Source organism: Gossypium hirsutum, chromosome D02 (genome assembly GCF_007990345.1).
Source record: "Gossypium hirsutum isolate 1008001.06 chromosome D02, Gossypium_hirsutum_v2.1, whole genome shotgun sequence".
Classification (NCBI taxonomy): Eukaryota; Viridiplantae; Streptophyta; class Magnoliopsida; order Malvales; family Malvaceae; genus Gossypium; species Gossypium hirsutum.
Window position 1 is genome coordinate 7,460,690 of NC_053438.1, and position 18,265 is coordinate 7,478,954.

General features: G+C 39.0%; 1 protein-coding gene across 1 annotated transcript; it reads right to left on the reverse strand.

Annotated features, from left to right (window-relative positions):
* Positions 1–6,604: 6,604 nt before the first annotated feature.
* Positions 6,605–10,161, reverse strand: LOC121214507 (uncharacterized). Its single transcript, XM_041088272.1, has 5 exons — positions 10,027–10,161; positions 9,385–9,559; positions 8,350–8,943; positions 7,236–8,136; positions 6,605–6,689 (listed from the first exon to the last, which is right to left on the reverse strand). The coding sequence occupies exons 1-5, from the start codon at positions 10,159–10,161 to the stop codon at positions 6,605–6,607; spliced, it is 1,890 nt and encodes a 629-aa protein (XP_040944206.1).
* Between the last annotated feature and the right edge of the window lie 8,104 nt (positions 10,162–18,265).

Below are 18,265 nucleotides of genomic sequence, written 5' to 3' on the forward strand. Positions count from 1 at the left end.
TGTAGGTGTTCCTCTAAAGATCGAGCAGTTTCTGAATTCGACGCCGGGATATTATCGTTGACCCTTTGATCATGCCACTGGCTATACTCGGGGGTCATTGTCGGACCCACGGCTAAAATCTTCATTCGGCGAGTTTTGGTTCCAGGCATTAGACACTTCTCGAACCTTTTTCTTATAATTGTCCTCCCTATAGGAAAAATCACAATAGGCCAACCCCTGCGTTGCTGGTACGAATTGTCGTGATCTATACTGTCTGGATACGAGTAGGGGAGCATATCCGATAGCTCCCCATATCCCGAGCAGAGGAACCCAGTCGAAATCTCCACATCGGTACAATATCTCATCAGGAATTAACCAAGGAGCCCTCAATTCAATATCTTCATCCTGGAGATTCTGGAGTATCTCCATCCATCTTTCTTCTGAAACATCATCCCGTTTTGGCGTGGCCACCAATTCCTCTAGAGGGGAGTAACTGTTAGAGAATACTCGATAAGAGACTTTTTCCACTTTCCAGAAATGGCTATGAAACCATGCCATAAAAGCTGTGCGCATCCAATAAAACTTCCCTCACCTGTTTTCCGACATGTACTCAGGGATCTGAAAGTTTCAGCTAGTATTGCCGGAACCGGTCTAACCCCTTTACTAAGCCGATCAAACAAATCAGCTACAGCCTCGTCTATGTGCCCTAAAGCCTTGGGGAAGACCACTAGCCCGTAGATACCTAAAGCGAAGACATCGACCCTTTTCTTTACGTCAGGATGTACAAGCACCAAATCTCGTAAGCTTTTCCAAGGACACATTTACTGTGCCCTTCTGTTGGATTCGGGCAGCGACCCACTCTCGCATCCTGTAATGTTCATTAATTCTTAAAAAGAGGGACAAAGCAGCTCTAGAATAAACCTGTCGACTTGAAACTTTGGCACGAAGCAAGGTCGTATACTCCTCCAGTAGACGTCAAATCTACTTTCCCAAAAGTGAAACAACTGTAGGCAGGATTCCAAAACTGAGCAAGACTCGGAATAAATACTTGTCCACTTTGACACTGAGCAGACAAGGTAGGTCACCGTAGTTACAATAGAACAGCTGCTTGTCTCGACATCCCACTGATCCCAGACTTCTTTCATTTCTCGAAGGTCATTCTGGATTTACACTGATCGGGTGAAATCCACATTCTGACCCGTGCCCTTCGGTAAGACTATCGCCTTTCTCCCGTTGTGTCGTCTCAGCCCATACTCGCACAGTCGCATTATCTTCTACTTTATCAAGAATCCCTTTCTATGATAAGCTTTCATTTAGACTGAACATGATCGAACCTCTTTTAGATGACAATGCCTACAATCACAAAAAGTAAATTAGTTTTGCAGAACAAGATTTAAGTAAATGAAAAACATGCATCCATTTATAACTTAGGTTTGCGTACTTACCTGGTGGTTTTTGGCTATTACTGTGGTTGGTTCTAATAGCGTACTGAATCAGTAGATTCTCATCTCACCATTATGGTCATACGATGTTCAGTTCAGGGAATCATTTCCCTATTGCCATGCGGAGATGAAATCTCCGAAGACATAAGTACGGATGTATCCCGGAAGCGATTCACTATCCCATGCGGAGGTGAAAACCTCACGAAGGCATAGCTTCTCACTCCCACTTAAAGGTGTGACCCATGTCATGCAATGCAATGTGCAGAGGTATATAAAAAAAATTAAAATACAAAACATGATAAAACTATAATCAAATAAATGCAATGAGAGGATCGTATATTTAAATCAAATTTTCAACTTTCGATAAAAAGACAAGAGATAATCAACTCGTGGCTTGACTCTCTTATTTACGTCCCCAGCGGAGTCGCCAAGCTGTTGACACCATTTTTTGAAAAAAACGGGGTCGATTTGGGTTTTGAAAACGAAAAGGGAGTCGCCACCATCCTTTTCGAGGTGTGATTGGGTCACCTTGGAAAGAGGTTGTTTTTAATAAATAATTTGATTTTATTAAAACAATGATTTTGGTCTACGAAATCTAGAAAATGGGTTCGGGAATCGGTTACGTACGAGGAAGGGTTAGCACCCTCGTAACGCCCAGAAATCGGTACCTAGTTGATTATCTAATATCTTGATGTCGAAAATTGAGAACTCGAAAGAATTAAAAATATGATCCTTGTATTAAAATGAAAATTTTTGGAAAAGAAGTATATTTCACGTTAATCGAGAAAGAGAATCATATCCAGTAAGTTAGAATACAATGTCTCAAATTCTCGACACGAATAAAAAATGCTTATTTAAAAGATATTTTAGCCATCTCGGATTTAAAATGAGATCACGACCAGTAAGTTAGGACGCGATTTTTTAATCCCGAGATCATTTAAATTTGAGTTTAAAAAGATTCGTGCATTTAGATTTATCGTGAAAATCGAAACCCAATAAGTTAGGGTACGATCATCTCGATCTAATACACGGAGTGCTATTTATTATAAATAAATAAATAAATTTTGTTATATCGAGTAAAAATAAAGCACAAAATCACAGTGAAAGCAAATTGCATTATTTATGCACCGCAAAATCATAATGAACATGAAAATATAAAACGATGCAAGCAATAGAAATCAATATGAACGATCAAACTTAAAACATACAAAATAACAAAATAAAAACGAATAAAGTTAAATCATTCATTCAAAATAATAACAAAAATGAAATAAATAAATAGCAAATACAATTAAGTATAAAAAGATATATATAGACATGAACTAAAATATGTGTATATATGAATTAACAAAATATATAAGTATATTTTATATAAAATAAATAAATACGCGTATATATAAAAAATATGTACATATATAGGTGTATAAAACTATGGAATACAAAGATAAAGAAATACATATAAAAAGTAAGTGTATATATATATTGTAAAATAAAAGAAATGTATATATGTACAAACTAAAGTTTAAAACTAATGAAATATACATATGTATACAAATAAATACGTTAATTTATATACATACTAAAAATATATTGAAAATGTGTATGTATATGCGGATTTAAAAAAATATATAAAAAAGGGTGTATTTTAGACTATAAAGATTATATATAAATATGTATGTATTTATGAAAATGAAAATATGTATATAGATATATAGATAGGTACATAAGTTGTAAAATATATAATATATATATGTACCAGAAGTTTAAATAAAATCAATATAAATAAATAGGTAATAATAATAGTAATAATAATAATAATAATAATAGGACTAATTCAAAACGGGAACGAAATCTCAGGGCTGAAATCAAAAATAAACAGAATAAAGGATCAAAATGTAATATGCGTGAAAAAGGGGGGACCAAAATCGTAAATACCCGAAGCCCCAAAACGCAGTGCAGCAGAGGGTAAAAATAGAACAAAAACAGAATTCTGGGGCAAAATTGAAAAATAGGAAATAGCGAAACATTACCAAATTGCAACGCGCTACAATGTCGGAGGGACTACGTGCACAAATATCCATTTAAAGAAAACACGCGGATCCTTCCCCTGGGCCGGGTTACCGCAAGGGTCAGAGCTCAATACGACGCCGTTTTGGAGCCACTGATCAGACTCCAAACGGCGTCGTTTCACACATCATGTAAGGGCCAAAAAGAACCCTAATCTGGCAGCCCCCATTTCATTTTCTAATGAAAAGAGAAAAAAATGAAAAAAATAAAAAAAAAAGAAACAGGAAAATAGAACAGAGAGCTCGAATGCTCTCCTCTCTGCGCCCCTCTCGGCCTTAAAGCTCAGGCCACCATCTCCGCCTCCATGGCCAGTGGCCGGAGCTACGCGAGAACGGCCCCTAGGCCTCCCCTTTTGCGGCGTCCCCGAAGGCTGAGCCTTCTCAACCGCGAGACAAAAAGAAAAGGGATGAAACGCCCCTTTTTGCTCGACTCCGACGACGGCAAAGGTGGAGTTCCGACACCAGCCCACCGAAGCAGTAAGGTATCTTCCCCTTTCCCTTTTAGTCCCGTTTTATTTATTAAACGATTGCAGAAAAATAAACAAAATAAAAGAAATAAAGTGAATAAGAACACGAGAACAGAGTGGAAATAACTGGAGTCAACCTTTTTTGATTTGCTTTTTCTTTTTCTTGAATTCAAAATGCTGTCCAAAAAATGTACAGAGATATTGTTTGGCTTTTATAGCCAATTTACATTGTATTTTTTGGTTGTATTCTATTGCTTTGCACTATCTGTTGCGTGCTCCGGCTTTTTCTGTCATTTTGCAGGTGTTGATGAAGCTAGGCACGGTGGGTGGCGATGGGACAAGGCGAACGGCAGAGGGATGGGTGCGGCGTTAGGTTTGGCTATTGTTTCATTTTTCTGAAACCCTAGTTGGATTTTTGGGGGGAATTGGGCTCCGAATTTGGGCCTCGGGTTTGGGTTGTAATTGGGCTTGTGGGTTGGTGTTTGGGCTGGTCCAACTAATTTTGTAATGTAACTGGGCCATTTGGGCTGAAATTTGTTTTGCTGGTAGGGCCCGGGCAAATTTGGGCTTCTACAGCTGCCCCTCTTTGCTCGTTGTCGTGTAACGATAACAGAGAAAAGACTAAGAAAGACCAATTTTTGCCCAGTCTTGCCGAGGAAAAGATTCGCCGTTGAGGCTTCAATCTGTTCCGCTGCGTCGCCTGGAAGTAAGATTTGCCGTTGTGGCTTCGATCTTTTAAATTTCAATGTCGGGGAAGTGAGGTTCGCCGTTGTAGCTTCAATCTGTTCCACTGCATCGCCAAAAATAAGATTCACCGTTGTGGCTTCGATCTTTTAAATTGCAATGTCAGGGAAGTGAGATTCACTGTTGTAGCTTCAATCTGCTCCACTGCATCGCCAGAAGTAAGATTCACCGTTGTGGCTTCGATCTTTTAAATTGCAATGTCGGGGAAGTGAGGTTCGCTGTAGACTATGATTTCTTCGATCCACTTCACTGTTAGTACAGGAAGGCAAGATCTGCCATTTTCATTGATCTGTTCTCTAGGGAACATGACCTGTATAATCCATTTGATGGACCTATTTATGCCTAGTGTTTAGGATGTCATGATTAAAATGAATCAAAACTTCCTAACTAGATGTGTATGAATGATATTTGAATGAATGGAGAATGTCATGAAAATGATTCCTTAATGCTTAGGTTATCATCACGCAAAAGCTTATTAAGGTTTATCGCTGACGTGCTACAACGCCTTCTTGCTCGACTGGCAAATCCAAAGAAACACTTAATCAAATTGCCCCTATTGTGAACCTCCAAGTTCAATCCACTGGATGCAAAATTTGAACCATCTTTCTCCCGCTGTAACCCAAAGGTAGAAAGATCTGGCCTTTTCTCGATCCTCTGCTATCACAATTCAATGATACAGAATGTGAAGCTCTTTGGTCCTTTACTCCGTTCCCAAGGTGTTATACCAAATGTTTATGCTCAATGAAGAGTTTTCTTCTCCCAGAAGATCTTTTCTTATTGCTTGGTGAACGTCGCTTGTTTGCTCATTGAAGTTTTGCCACCAACATGACATCTTGTCATTTTGTTCAATGTTTGGACAACAAAATTTGAAAGGATAGTCCTGTCTTGGACTTTTCCCTTTTAGACACTTTGAATTTGGTGTACTCTAAACAACAGTCCTGTTTTAGGTTCCTTCATTATTTAGAAATTTCTAGAGTAATATGCAAAATTCCATTTGCTTGAACATTCAGTTTATTAATAGTTATTCTAAATGTTTTTCGAAAAGATTACCATAACGAACAAACAAATGTTATTAAGAACAAATCTCGAAATGAATGAGTTAATCGAGATAGCAAATTTTGCTAAGATAAAATGAAATAAGACAATAGATAAAATGAAATTTTATTGGGGAGCAAAGCTTGAAATGAATACATTAATCAAGACAATAAATTTTGCCAAGATTCAAAATATAAGATGACAACAGGTGCCCCAGATATCGCAGCACGAGCTTCCCTGCATAAGTTTTCTAAAGACCATTTAATATGTGTTTAGGGAATCTACAGTATTCTGTCGATACCCCAAGGCGTCACCTATTCCTTCTTGTGATTCAGGTATAGTAAGACCACCACATGCCTCAGATCCTGATCAACATTTGAGCTGTTCCTTTCACCTCACGTTTCTTCAAAATTTGAGTCGCCTTTTTTAGGTTTTCAACTCAAATCCCCTTTGGTCTCAAGGCGCCCTTTGCGGGTTTTCACCTTGGCCTCTCCTTTTTTTTTGAATACCCCTTTTTTCAAGTGAAATATTTCTTGACTGAGTCTGAATTTACAGGATTTGGCAGGCTTTTACATCCATCTCACTCAGGATTAAGCTCCTCCTGAAAGGCCTTTTTTACCACATAAGGACCTTCCTAATTTGGCATCCATTTTCCTCTAAAATCCTTTTGTAGAGGAAGGATCTTTTTCAAAACCAGGTCCCCCTCGTAAAATTCTCTGGGACGAACTTTTTTGTTATAGGCTCGCATCATTCGTTTCTGATACATCTGACCATGACGAATAGCTTTTAACCTCTTTTCTTCTACCAAGTTTAGCTGGTCATATCGAGATTGAATCCATTCAGCCTCATCCAACTTTAGTTCGGCTAATACTCAGAGGGAAGGAATTTCAACTTCTATGGGTAAAACTGTTTCCATCCCATAGACTAAAGAAAACGGTGTTGCCCCAGTAGAGGTCCTAACAGAAGTATGATATGCCAGGAGAGCAAAAGGTAATTTCTCGTACCAGTCTTTGTAGGTTTCAGTCATTTTTCCTACAATTTTCTTGATGTTTTTGTTAGCTGCTTCCACGGCACCATTCATTTTTGGACGGTACGGTGACGAATTGTGGTGTCTGATCTTGAACTGACTACAAACTTTCGCTATTAAGTTGTTGTTTAAGTTCATCGCATTATCGGATATGATCCTTTCAGGCATCCCATATCGACATATGATCTCTTTTTTCAGAAACTTGCTAACTGCCGACTTCGTGACATTTGTATATGAAGCAGCCTCCACCCATTTAGTGAAGTAATCAATAACCACAAAGATAAAGCGATGCCCATTAGAAGCTTTTGGAGATATTGGCCTGATAACGTCCATTCCCCACATGGAGAAAGGCCATGGAGAAACCATAACATGAAAGGGTGAAGGTGGTGCGTGCATTTTGTCACTATAAATTTGACATTTATGGCACCTTTTGGCATAATTAATGCAATCCCCTTCCATGGTGGACCAATAGTACCCAAATCTCATAATTTGTCTGGCAATCGTGAAGCCGTTGGCATGCGTTCCACAGATACCTTCATGCACTTCTTCTAAAATTTCTTTTGCCTCGACAGCATCCACACACCTCAACAATACTTGATCTTTTCCCTTTTTATACAAAATTTCCCCATCTAGGACATAGTCAATGGCTAATCTCTTTAATGTCTTCTTATCATTTTCTGTCGCATGGTCAGGGTACTCACGACTCTTCACATATCGCAATATGTCATAGTACCAAGGGTGATCATCCTTTCCCTCTTCATTGTCAATGCTGCAACAATGGGCTGGAGCCTCATAGATGCTGATCTGGATAGGCTTCATATCTTCTAATTTGTTCACTTTAAACATGGAGGCTAAAGTGGCCAAAGCATCTGCCATCTGGTTTTCATCTCGCGGGAGGTAACTAAAGGTGATACTGTCAAATTCCTCAATCAATTCCATAACCAATTTTCGATAGCGGACCAACTTCGGGTCTCTTGTTTCCCATTCCCCTTTGAGCTGATAAATTACTAATGCAGAGTCCCCGTATACCTCTAGCACCTTAATTTTCCGCTCTATGGCTGCCCGGATGCCCATAATGCAAGCTTCATACACAGCCATATTATTTGTGCAGTCAAAGTCCAATTTGCTAGTGAAAGGATAATAATCTCCACTAGGAGACACGAGTACTGCCCCAATTCCGTTGCCTATAGCATTTAAAGCTCCGTCAAAACTCAACCTCCAAGGACCACCTTCTTGGAAATCTTTCTCTACAGTTGCGATATACACCAAATCTTCATTTGGGAAATCGAAGTTCAATGGCTCATAATCATCCAGAGCCCTACTTGCTAGGAATTCTGCTATTGCACTCCCTTTGACCGCCTTCTCGTTTACATAGACTATGTCAAATTCAGATAGAAGAATTTGCCATCGGGCCATTCTTCCATTCAGAGTGGTTGACTCCATTAAGTATTTCAGAGGGTCCAATTTGGAGATTAACCAGGTCGTATGGTACAACATGTACTGTCTCAGTCTCCGAGTTGTCCAGATTAGGGCACAACATAATTTCTCGATTGGTGAATATCTTGTTTCGCATTCAGTGAACTTCTTACTGAGATAGTAGATTTCTCTTTCCTTTCGTCCGGATTCATCATGTTGACCAAGCACGCGTCCCATGGAATTTTTAAATACTGCCAAATACAGTATAAGCGGTTTGTCTGGGCAGGGTGGCATCAGCACTGGGGCGTTGGATAAGTAATGTTTGACTTTTTCAAAAGTTTTTTGACATTCCTCATCCCATACACTAGGATTATGTTTCTTGAAGAGGCGAAATATGGGGTCGCATTTCTCAGTTAGCTGTGAGATGAACTGAGCAATATAGTTCAGCCTTCCTAGAAAACCTCGAACCTCCTTTTGAGTATGCGGTGGGGGTAATTCTTGTATTGCTCTTACTTTGTCAGGATCAATCTCAATTCCTCTCTCACTGACCACGAACCCAAGCAATTTTCCTGATCTGACCCCAAATGTGCATTTTGCTAGATTTAGCTTTAGCTGAAATTTTCTCAACCTCATAAATAATTTCTTAAGGACCTGCACATGTTCCTCTTCTGTTTTAGATTTTGCAATCATGTCATCAACATAGACCTCTAACTCCTTATGCATCATATCATGGAACAATGTTACCATGGCCCTCTGATACGTTGCCCCTGCGTTTTTCAACCCAAATGGCATCACCTTATAACAAAAGGTTCCCCATAGGGTTATGAATGTAGTTTTCTTCATATCCTCAATATGCATCTTAATTTGATTATATCCAGAGAAGCCATCCATGAAATAAAACAGCGAATGTCCTGTTGTGTTGTCCACCAAGGCGTCGATGTGCGGCAAGGGAAAGTTATCTTTGGGGCTAGCCTTTTTTAAATCTCTATATTCTACACACATTCGTACCTTCCCATCTTTTTTAGGGACAGGAACGATATTGGCTACCCACTCAGAGTATTTGACCACTTGCAGGAATCCAGCGTCGAATTGTTTTTGCACCTCCTCTTTTATTTTTAACACAACACCAGGCCTCATCCTTCGGAGTTTTTGCTGAACTAGTTTGTAATCTTCCTTTATAGAAAGTCGGTGAACTACGATGTCAGTACTTAACCCCGGCATATCTTGGTATGACCATGCGAAGACATCTTTGAACTCTCGAAGTAATTTAACGAGGTCTTGTTTCACTTCTTCAGCTATGCACGTGCCAATCTTTATCACCTTTCCCTCTTCCAGGATCATTGTCTCTATCGTCTCCTCGTGAGGTAGAATCTGTTTCTCTTCCTGCTCTACCATTCTCAACAAGTCCGGAGATAGGTTGCAATCTGTGTTATCTTCAAAATCTTAAGATTCTCTAAACACATATCTCGTTCAAAAGGATTTTCTAAGTCCATAGTAGAGTCACTCATATCATTGATATCTTGGGACCTGTTATAGGTATCAAAGAATGTACAGGGAATGTATGAATTTAATGATTCTTATTTAGTATGACCATGAATAAAAGAATGATTCGGAATAAAAGCATTCAAGATGACTATTCGTATGAAAGAATGAAAAGAATTTTAAAAGAATATATACTCAAAATGCGAAGATATATTTCATTGAAATCACAATGTCCACATATAAGCCCATTTCAATTCACAAAATTTTTCATTTTCTCCAGGCTTAGAATAATTAATATGTTTTGAATATTACTCTGGAAAAGCTCTAAAAACTTTAGGCATTTCTTTTGCAATCTAATTGTTTAAAACACTCCCAGGTTCAACGGGATAGATGCCTGATGTACTTCCTTCTTCAGATTTTTCTTCAAATATGGCATTGATGCTTAAGTTTCCTAACATTTCCTCTGCGGTCTTCTTTCTTGGAGTCCTCAGTCCAGAATACATGGTTCTTCCCGATATGAATGTTCTGGATATGTGGGGGAAAACCATGGGTTCCTAATCAACTTCTTTTCCGTTCAAACGCGTCTTCCTCCTGTCTTGTCTTTTCTCTAACTCTTTCCTTCTCTGCTTGGCATTTGGTTTAAATCCTAAACCAAAGCGGTCTTGTTTGTCTTTCACCACTGGTGCCTCTTTCGTTCCTTGAAGGCATCTTCCCAGTCCTCTTCCAGGCACAGCTCCTTTCCCAACTGTCATTTGTAGTCCCATCGTTGTGGCTCTAGATATGTTGGGCATTGGGATTTTCTTTCCCTCAGTGACAAAAGTTGTATTTACGAACTCTAAGAATCGAAAAGAACATTCGACCGCATCATCATCCACTCCCAAATATGGTGCGTCACTGGTTACCGATGCAATGATGTATTCCTCAGCGTCAACTGTAATTAACCGGCCTTCTGTTACTAATTTCAACTTCTGGTGCAATGATGAAGGCACCGCCCCTGCTGAATGAATCCATGGTCTCCTGAGCAAGCAATTATACGAAGGCTTGATATCCATCACTAAGAAATCCACTTCGTACGTATTTGGGTCAATCAAGAGAGGTACTTCTATTCTTCCCATCACCTTTCTTTCGGTACCATCAAATGCTCTCACTATGTTCTGACATGATTTCATGTGAGAGCTGTCCACCGGTAACCTATTTAAGGTGGATAGGGGTAAAACATTCAAGGCTGATCCATTATCAATTAGCACTCTTGATAACATATGTTTCCCGCAGTAAGTAGAAATATGTAAGGCTTTGGTGGCTCCTCTTCCCCCGGGTGGTATTTCATCATCATTAAAGAAAATGAAATTATCAGCACTGATATTATTAACCAAACGGTCCAACTTATTCACTGAGATGTCATCAGCGACGTAAGTTTCATTTAGCACCTTAATCAGCGCATTACGATGTATCTCTGAACTTAGGAGCAATTCAAGCATCGAGATACGAGCCGGTTGCTTATGTAATTGCTCTACCACGCTGTACTCACTATGTTTTAAGAATTTTAGAAATTCATTAGCCTCATTTTCAGTTACCGGCTGATTGATACGCGGCTCTGTCTTTGCTTTTCCCAATTCAACCGCTAAGGCTTTTCCTTTTCTAGATTCCACTCTTGCGTTTGCCGGATCATAGCGTTTTCCACTTCGTGTATAGAATCCTTCATCCTCTCCTGAAACATTTACCAAGCTCTCTTCTCCTAGGATTGTTACATTACAGTTGTAATTCCAAGGAGCCTTTTTGCTATCCTTGTAGGGAAAGGATACAGGTTTTTGGATTATGACCTTTAGTGCTATTTGTATTCCAGATTCTCTACTCATTGGTTTTGAAATAATTACCACGGGGTAATTATCCTTTTGGGCTTTCCCCGTAGATCCTTCTTCTGTAGCATAGACCTCTCCTTCTGCTAGTTCATTAATCTCTTCATAAAACTCTAACTCTTTGCTATCCATTAAGCTTTGCACCATGGTTCTGAACTCGGTACACTTTTGGATGTCATGGCCTTCTTCTGCGTGGAACTCACAAAACTTCCTTGCTCCTTCAGGCCTTTTTATTGAATTTTGCTTGATGAGACCTCTTTTCACCATTTGTTTCCAAACCCATTCAAGGGGAGTCCTTATCTCGGCTACGTTGGCTTTGACTCTCTTTCTTCCGTTCTCAATTATCGCGTTCACCCTTTATTGTCATGATTGGGCAATGGATTCTCTGCTACATTTGGTCCTGATGAGTCACCAATCTTTACGATCCCCAAATTGATAAGTTTTTCAATTAACTTCTTGAATGCAGTGCAGTTTTCAATCGAATGCCCCTTGGTCCCTGCGTGATACTCGCATTGGGCGTTTGCGTCATACCACTTAGGGTATGGGGGTTGCATTGGTTTCAGGTAATATGGAGATACCACATGTGCATCGAATAAGTTCTGGTACAATTCCCTATACGTCACTGGGATGGGTGTGAATTGAAGTCTCTCTACATTTGGCCTTGGATTAGATTCCTATTTCGAAGAACCTTGCCGATTAGCGGTTACTGCTCTGGCTTGTCCTACCGTGATTGTTTTAGAATGGTCCTTGTTAAACATGCTTGTATTATTTATCTCGTGCTCCTTCTTCCTTGGAGCCGACCTTTTAGCATTTTCTCCAGCTTCTATCTTGCCACATCTTATAGCGTTCTCTATCATTTCTCCAGACATCACTATGTCTGAAAAGCTTTTAGTGGCACTGCCCAACATGTGATTGAGAAATGGAGCTTTTAAGGTATTGATAAAAAGCATGGTTATCTCCTTCTTTAAAAGTGGTGGTTGAACTTGTGCTGCTACCTCCCTCCATCTCCGAGCATACTGGCGAAAGCTCTCATTAGTTTTCTTTTCCATGTTTTGCAATACAATTCAATCGGGTGCTATATCCATCACATGTCTGTACTACTTTATAAAGGCCTGCGCCAAATCTTTCCAGGAGTAGATTTCGATTCGACTCAATTGATTGTACCATCTAGCCGCGACCCGATCAAACTGTCCTGAAAACAGTGAACCAACAGTTGCTCATTGTTGATGTACTCGGTCATCCTTCGGCAAAACATAGTGATATGAGCTTCGGGACAACTTGTCCCGTCATATTTTTCAAACTCTGGCATCTTAAATTTGGGAGGGAGGACCAAATCTGGTACCAAGCTTAGATCTTTAGCGTCCATCCCATGATAATTCTCGCTACTTTCCATGGCTTTGAATTTCTCTTCGAGCCATTTACATCTTTCCTCCAATCGGCTCGGCAGTTCTTCTTTTGTTTTCTCTTTTCCCATCATTTCGTCAAAATCGGGTACTATGGGATTAGTAGGGGCTTTTCCGAGATGAGAACCTATTCCAGTTTGGAAATTTACTAGTATTGAGGCACCAGTTTAAAACTGTTGAGGCCTGATAGTAACAGATGATCTGCGTGGTTGCACCTCGCTTGGGTTTGCGCATGAGGAGGAGTGAAACCTGGGGGATAGAGAGGGCTATCATTATTTTCTTCTTCTGTATTAACCACGGGGTCTTTTCCTTTGTCGCCTCCCCCTTTGAACAACTGCGTTAATTCAGCTATCATGCTTTTTTAAGACTCTACCATTTCGTTCTTCATATCTTGTTGAATCTTCTCTAACCGCTCTTGCATTTGTTCTTGCATCTCCTTTTGGAGTTGTTCGAGTCTTTCGAGTCTTTGATCCATGGCTTTTGTTTTGCGACGGGTACCGTAGTGATAAACGATTGGCGAATTTTTGTTAGTTTCCAGGGTAGTTCTGTCATAATTTTAAATTAATTAGGCTCCCTTTTTAAAACTTGATGCATATGATGATATGTAGATGCATGAATGCAAAAAGAGGCACTGATTCTAGTTCAACTTCATTAGAAAACTTTACTAGAGAAGAAATTTCTTTGCATAAAATAGACTACATATACGGCTTTGCCCTTATACCCAAAGCCTTAACCTTTTTAAGAAGCCAAGCTAATTCTTGGCCTCGGTCCGATTCCGACTCAAACTTCAAACTTAATAGATCAGCTTGAACCGCTAGGGTTTGCAGGTGATCAGCTACCTCACGTACTTGAACCACTGCCTCACCCATAACATAATCTCTGTCTCTTATCTGATCTTGAGACCGCTGGAATTGCCCTTGCCACTTCTCACTACTTCTTTCCAGAAGCTCTATTCGGAATTCGCTGTTTTGCAATGCGTCCTCGAGCTCTCTTACTTGTCCCTTTAATTCTTCAATTTTGTGCAAGCTTGCCTTTAATTCAACCGCAGCTTTACGACTACGGTATTGGTGAAGTAGCCTTTCCAGTTCAGTTACTCGGGCATTCAACTTCGTCTTCTCATTTTGGCAGACTAGTAGACTCTCTCCCAAAGTAACTTCTCGAGTTTGAGTATCCTGAAATTTCTTTTCCCACTGATTAGCTTTCGTTTTTTCCTCCTGAATTTCCTGTCGCCACTGTTTTGGCGTTTTACCCAAGCCAGCAGTTCTTATCAACCTATGCAACTTCTTGTAATCCGTCTTCAGGCTGTCTAAATCTTCTTCTGCCTTGTTCTTTCCTTTTCTTAATTTGTCAGCTTCTAATATTTGAATGTCCAAATCCAGTCCTAACTGCATTTTCTCTTCCTCTAACTGCTCTACTTTCTTCCCTATCTCCAAACTCCTCTTTTCAAATTCTTGCTTGATAACTTCTATCTCAGAGGGCAATATTTGTAGGTGTTCCTCTAAAGATCGAGCAGTTTCTGGATTCGACGCCGGGATATTATCGTTGACCCTTTGATCATGCCACTGGCTATACTCGGGGGTCATTGTCAGACCCACGGCTAAAATCTTCATTCGGCGAGTTTGGTTCCAGGCATTAGACACTTCTCGAACCTTTTTCTTATAATTGTCCTCCCTATAGGAAAAATCACAATAGGCCAACCCCTGCGTTGCTGGTACGAATTGTCGTGATCTATACTGTCTGGATACGAGTAGGGGAGCATATCCGATAGCTCCCCATATCCCGAGCAGAGGAACCCAGTCGAAATCTCCACATCGGTACAATATCTCATCAGGAATTAACCAAGGAGCCCTCAATTCAATATCTTCATCCTGGAGATTCTGGAGTATCTTCATCCATCTTTCTTCTGAAACATCATCCCGTTTTGGCGTGGCCACCAATTCCTCTAGAGGGGAGTAACTGTTAGAGAATACTCGATAAGAGACTTTTTCCACTTTCCAGAAATGGCTATGAAACCATGCCAATAAAAGCTGTGCGCATCCAATAAACCTTCCCTCACCTGTTTTCCGACATGTACTCAGGGATCTGAAAGTTTCAGCTAGTATTGCCGGAATCGGTCTAACCCCTTTACTAAGCCGATCAAACAAATCAGCTACAGCCTCGTCTATGTGCCCTAAAACCTTGGGGAAGACCACTAGCCCGTAGATACCTAAAGCGAAGACATCGACCCTTTTCTTTACGTCAGAATGTACAAGCACCAAATCTCGTAAGCTTTTCTAAGGGACACATTTACTGTCGCCCTTCTGTTGGATTTGGGCAGCGACCCACTGCTCGCTCATCCCTGTAATGTTCATTAATTTCCTTAACAACGGAGGGACACAAGTAGCTCTAGAATAAACCCTGTCGACTTGAAACTTTGGGCACCGAAGCAAGGTCGTATACTCCTCCACAGTAGGCGTCAAATCTACTTTCCCAAAAGTGAAACAACTGTAGGCAGGATTCCAAAACTGAGCAAGAGCTCAGAATAAATACTTGTCCACTTTGACACTGAGCAGATAAGGTAGGTCACCGTAGTTACAATAGAACAGCTGCTTGGTCTCGACATCCCACTGATCCCAGACTTCTTTCATTTCTCGAAGGTCATTCTGGATTACACTGATACGGGTGAAATCCCACAATTCTGACACGTGCCCTTCGGTAAGACTATCGCCTTTCTCCCGTTGTGTCGTCTCAGCCCATACTCGCACAGTCGCATTATCTTCTACTTTATCAAGAAATCCCTTTTCCATGATAAGCTTTCGTTTTAGACACTGAACATGAATCGACACCTCTTTTAGAATGACAATGCCATACAATCACAAACAAAGTAAAATTAGTATTATGCAGAACAAGATTTAACGTAAATGACGATAAACATAGCATTCATTTAGGTAAGCATTAAGGTTTGGCGTAGCTCTACCTAGGTCGGTTCTTATGGCTCATTACATGTGGTTTGGTTCTAAGTAGGGTACCTGAACCAGCAGATTCCTCAATCCTCACCCATTATAGGCTCATACGGACTGAGTTCAGTTCAGGGGAATACATTTCCCTATTGCCATGCGGAGATGAAAATCTCACGAAGACATAAGTACGGATGTATCCCGGAAGCAATTCACTATCCCATGCGGAGGTGAAAACCTCACGAAGGCGTAGCTTCTCACTCCCACTTAAAGGTGTGACCCATGGTCATGCAATGCAATGTGCAGAGGTATATAAAAAAATTAAAATACAAAACATGATAAAAACTATAACTCAAAATAAAATGCAATGAGAGGATCATATATTTAAATCAAATTTTCAACTTTTGATAAAAAGACAAGAGATAATCAACTCGTGGCTTGACTCTCTTATTTATGTCCCCAGCAGAGTCGCCAAGCTGTTGACACCATTTTTTGAAAAAAACGGGGTCGACTTGGGTTTTGAAAACGAAAAAGGGAGTCGCCACCAATCCTTTTCGAGGTGTGATTGGGTCACCTTGGAAAGAGGTTGTTTTTAATAAATAATTTGATTTTATTAAAACAACGATTTTGGTCTACGAAATCTAGAAAATGGGTTCGGGAGTCGGTTACATACGAGGAAGGGTTAGCACCCTCGTAACACCCAGAAATTGGTACCTAGTTGATTATCTAATATCTTGATGTCGAAAATTGAGAACTCGAAAGAATTAAAAATATGATCCTTGTATTAAAATAAAAATTTTTGGAAAAAGAAGTATATTTCACGTTAATCGAGAAAGAGAATCATATCCAGTAAGTTAGAATACAATGTCTCAAATTCTCGACACGAATAAAAAAATGCTTATTTAAAAGATATTTTAGCCATCTCGGATTTAAAATGAGATCACGACCAGTAAGTTAGGACGCGATTTTTTAATCCCGAGATCATTTAAAATTTGAGTTTAAAAAGATTCGTGCATTTAGATTTATCGTGAAAATCGAAACCCAGTAAGTTAGGGTACGATCATCTCGATCTAATACACGGAGTGCTATTTATTAAAAATAAATAAATAAATTTTGTTATATCGAGTAAAAATAAAGCACAAAATCACAGTGAAAGCAAATTACATTATTTATGCACCGCAAAATCATAATGAACATGAAAATATAAAAACGATGCAAGCAATAGCAATCAATATGAACGATCAAACCTACAACATACAAAATAACAAAATAAAAAACGAATAAAGTTAAGTCATTCATTCAAAATAATAACAAAAATGAAATAAATAAATAGCAAATACAATTAAGTATAAAAAGATATATATAGACATGAACTAAAATATGTGTATATATGAATTAACAAAATATATAAAGTATATTTTATATAAAATAAATAAATATGCGTATATATAAAAAATATGTACATATATAGGTGTATAAAACTATGGAATACAAAGATAAAGAAATACAAATAAAAAGTAAGTGTATATATATATTGTAAAATAAAAGAAAATGTATATATGTACAAACTAAAGTTTAAAACTAATGAAAATATACATATGTATACAAATAAATACGTTAATTTATATACATACTAAAAATATATTGAAAATGTGTATGTATATGCGGATTTAAAAATATATATAAAAAAGGGTGTATTTTAGACTATAAAGATTATATATTATGTATGTATTTATGAAAATGAAAATATGTATATAGATATATAGATAGGTACATAAGTTGTAAAATATATAAATATATATATGTACCAGAAGTTTAAATAAAATCAATATAAATAAATAGGTAATAATAATAATAATAATAATAATAATAATAGGACTAATTCAAAACGGGAACGAAATCTCAGGGCTGAAATCAAAAATAAAACAGAATAAAGGATCAAAATGTAATATGCGTGAAAAAGGGGGGACCAAAATCGTAAATACCCCGAAGCCCCAAAACGCAGTGCAGCAGAGGGTCAAAATAGAACAAAAACAGAATTCTGGGGCGAAATTGAAAAATAGGAAATAGCGAAACAGGACCAAATTGCAACGCGCTACAAAGTCGGAGGGACTACGCGCACAAATATCCCATTTAAAGAAAACACGCGGATCCTTCCCCTAGGCCGGGTCACCGCACGGGTCAGAGCTCAATACGACGCCGTTTTGGAGCCACTGATCAGACTCCAAACGGCGTCGTTTCACACATCATGTAAGGGCCAAAAAGAACCCTAATCTGGCAGCCTCCATTTCATTTTCTAATGAAAAGAGAAAAAAATGAAAAAAATAATAAAAAAAAGAAACAGGAAAAGAGAACAGAGAGCTTGAATGCTCTCCTCTCTGCGCCCCTCTCGGCCTTAAAGCTCAGGCCACC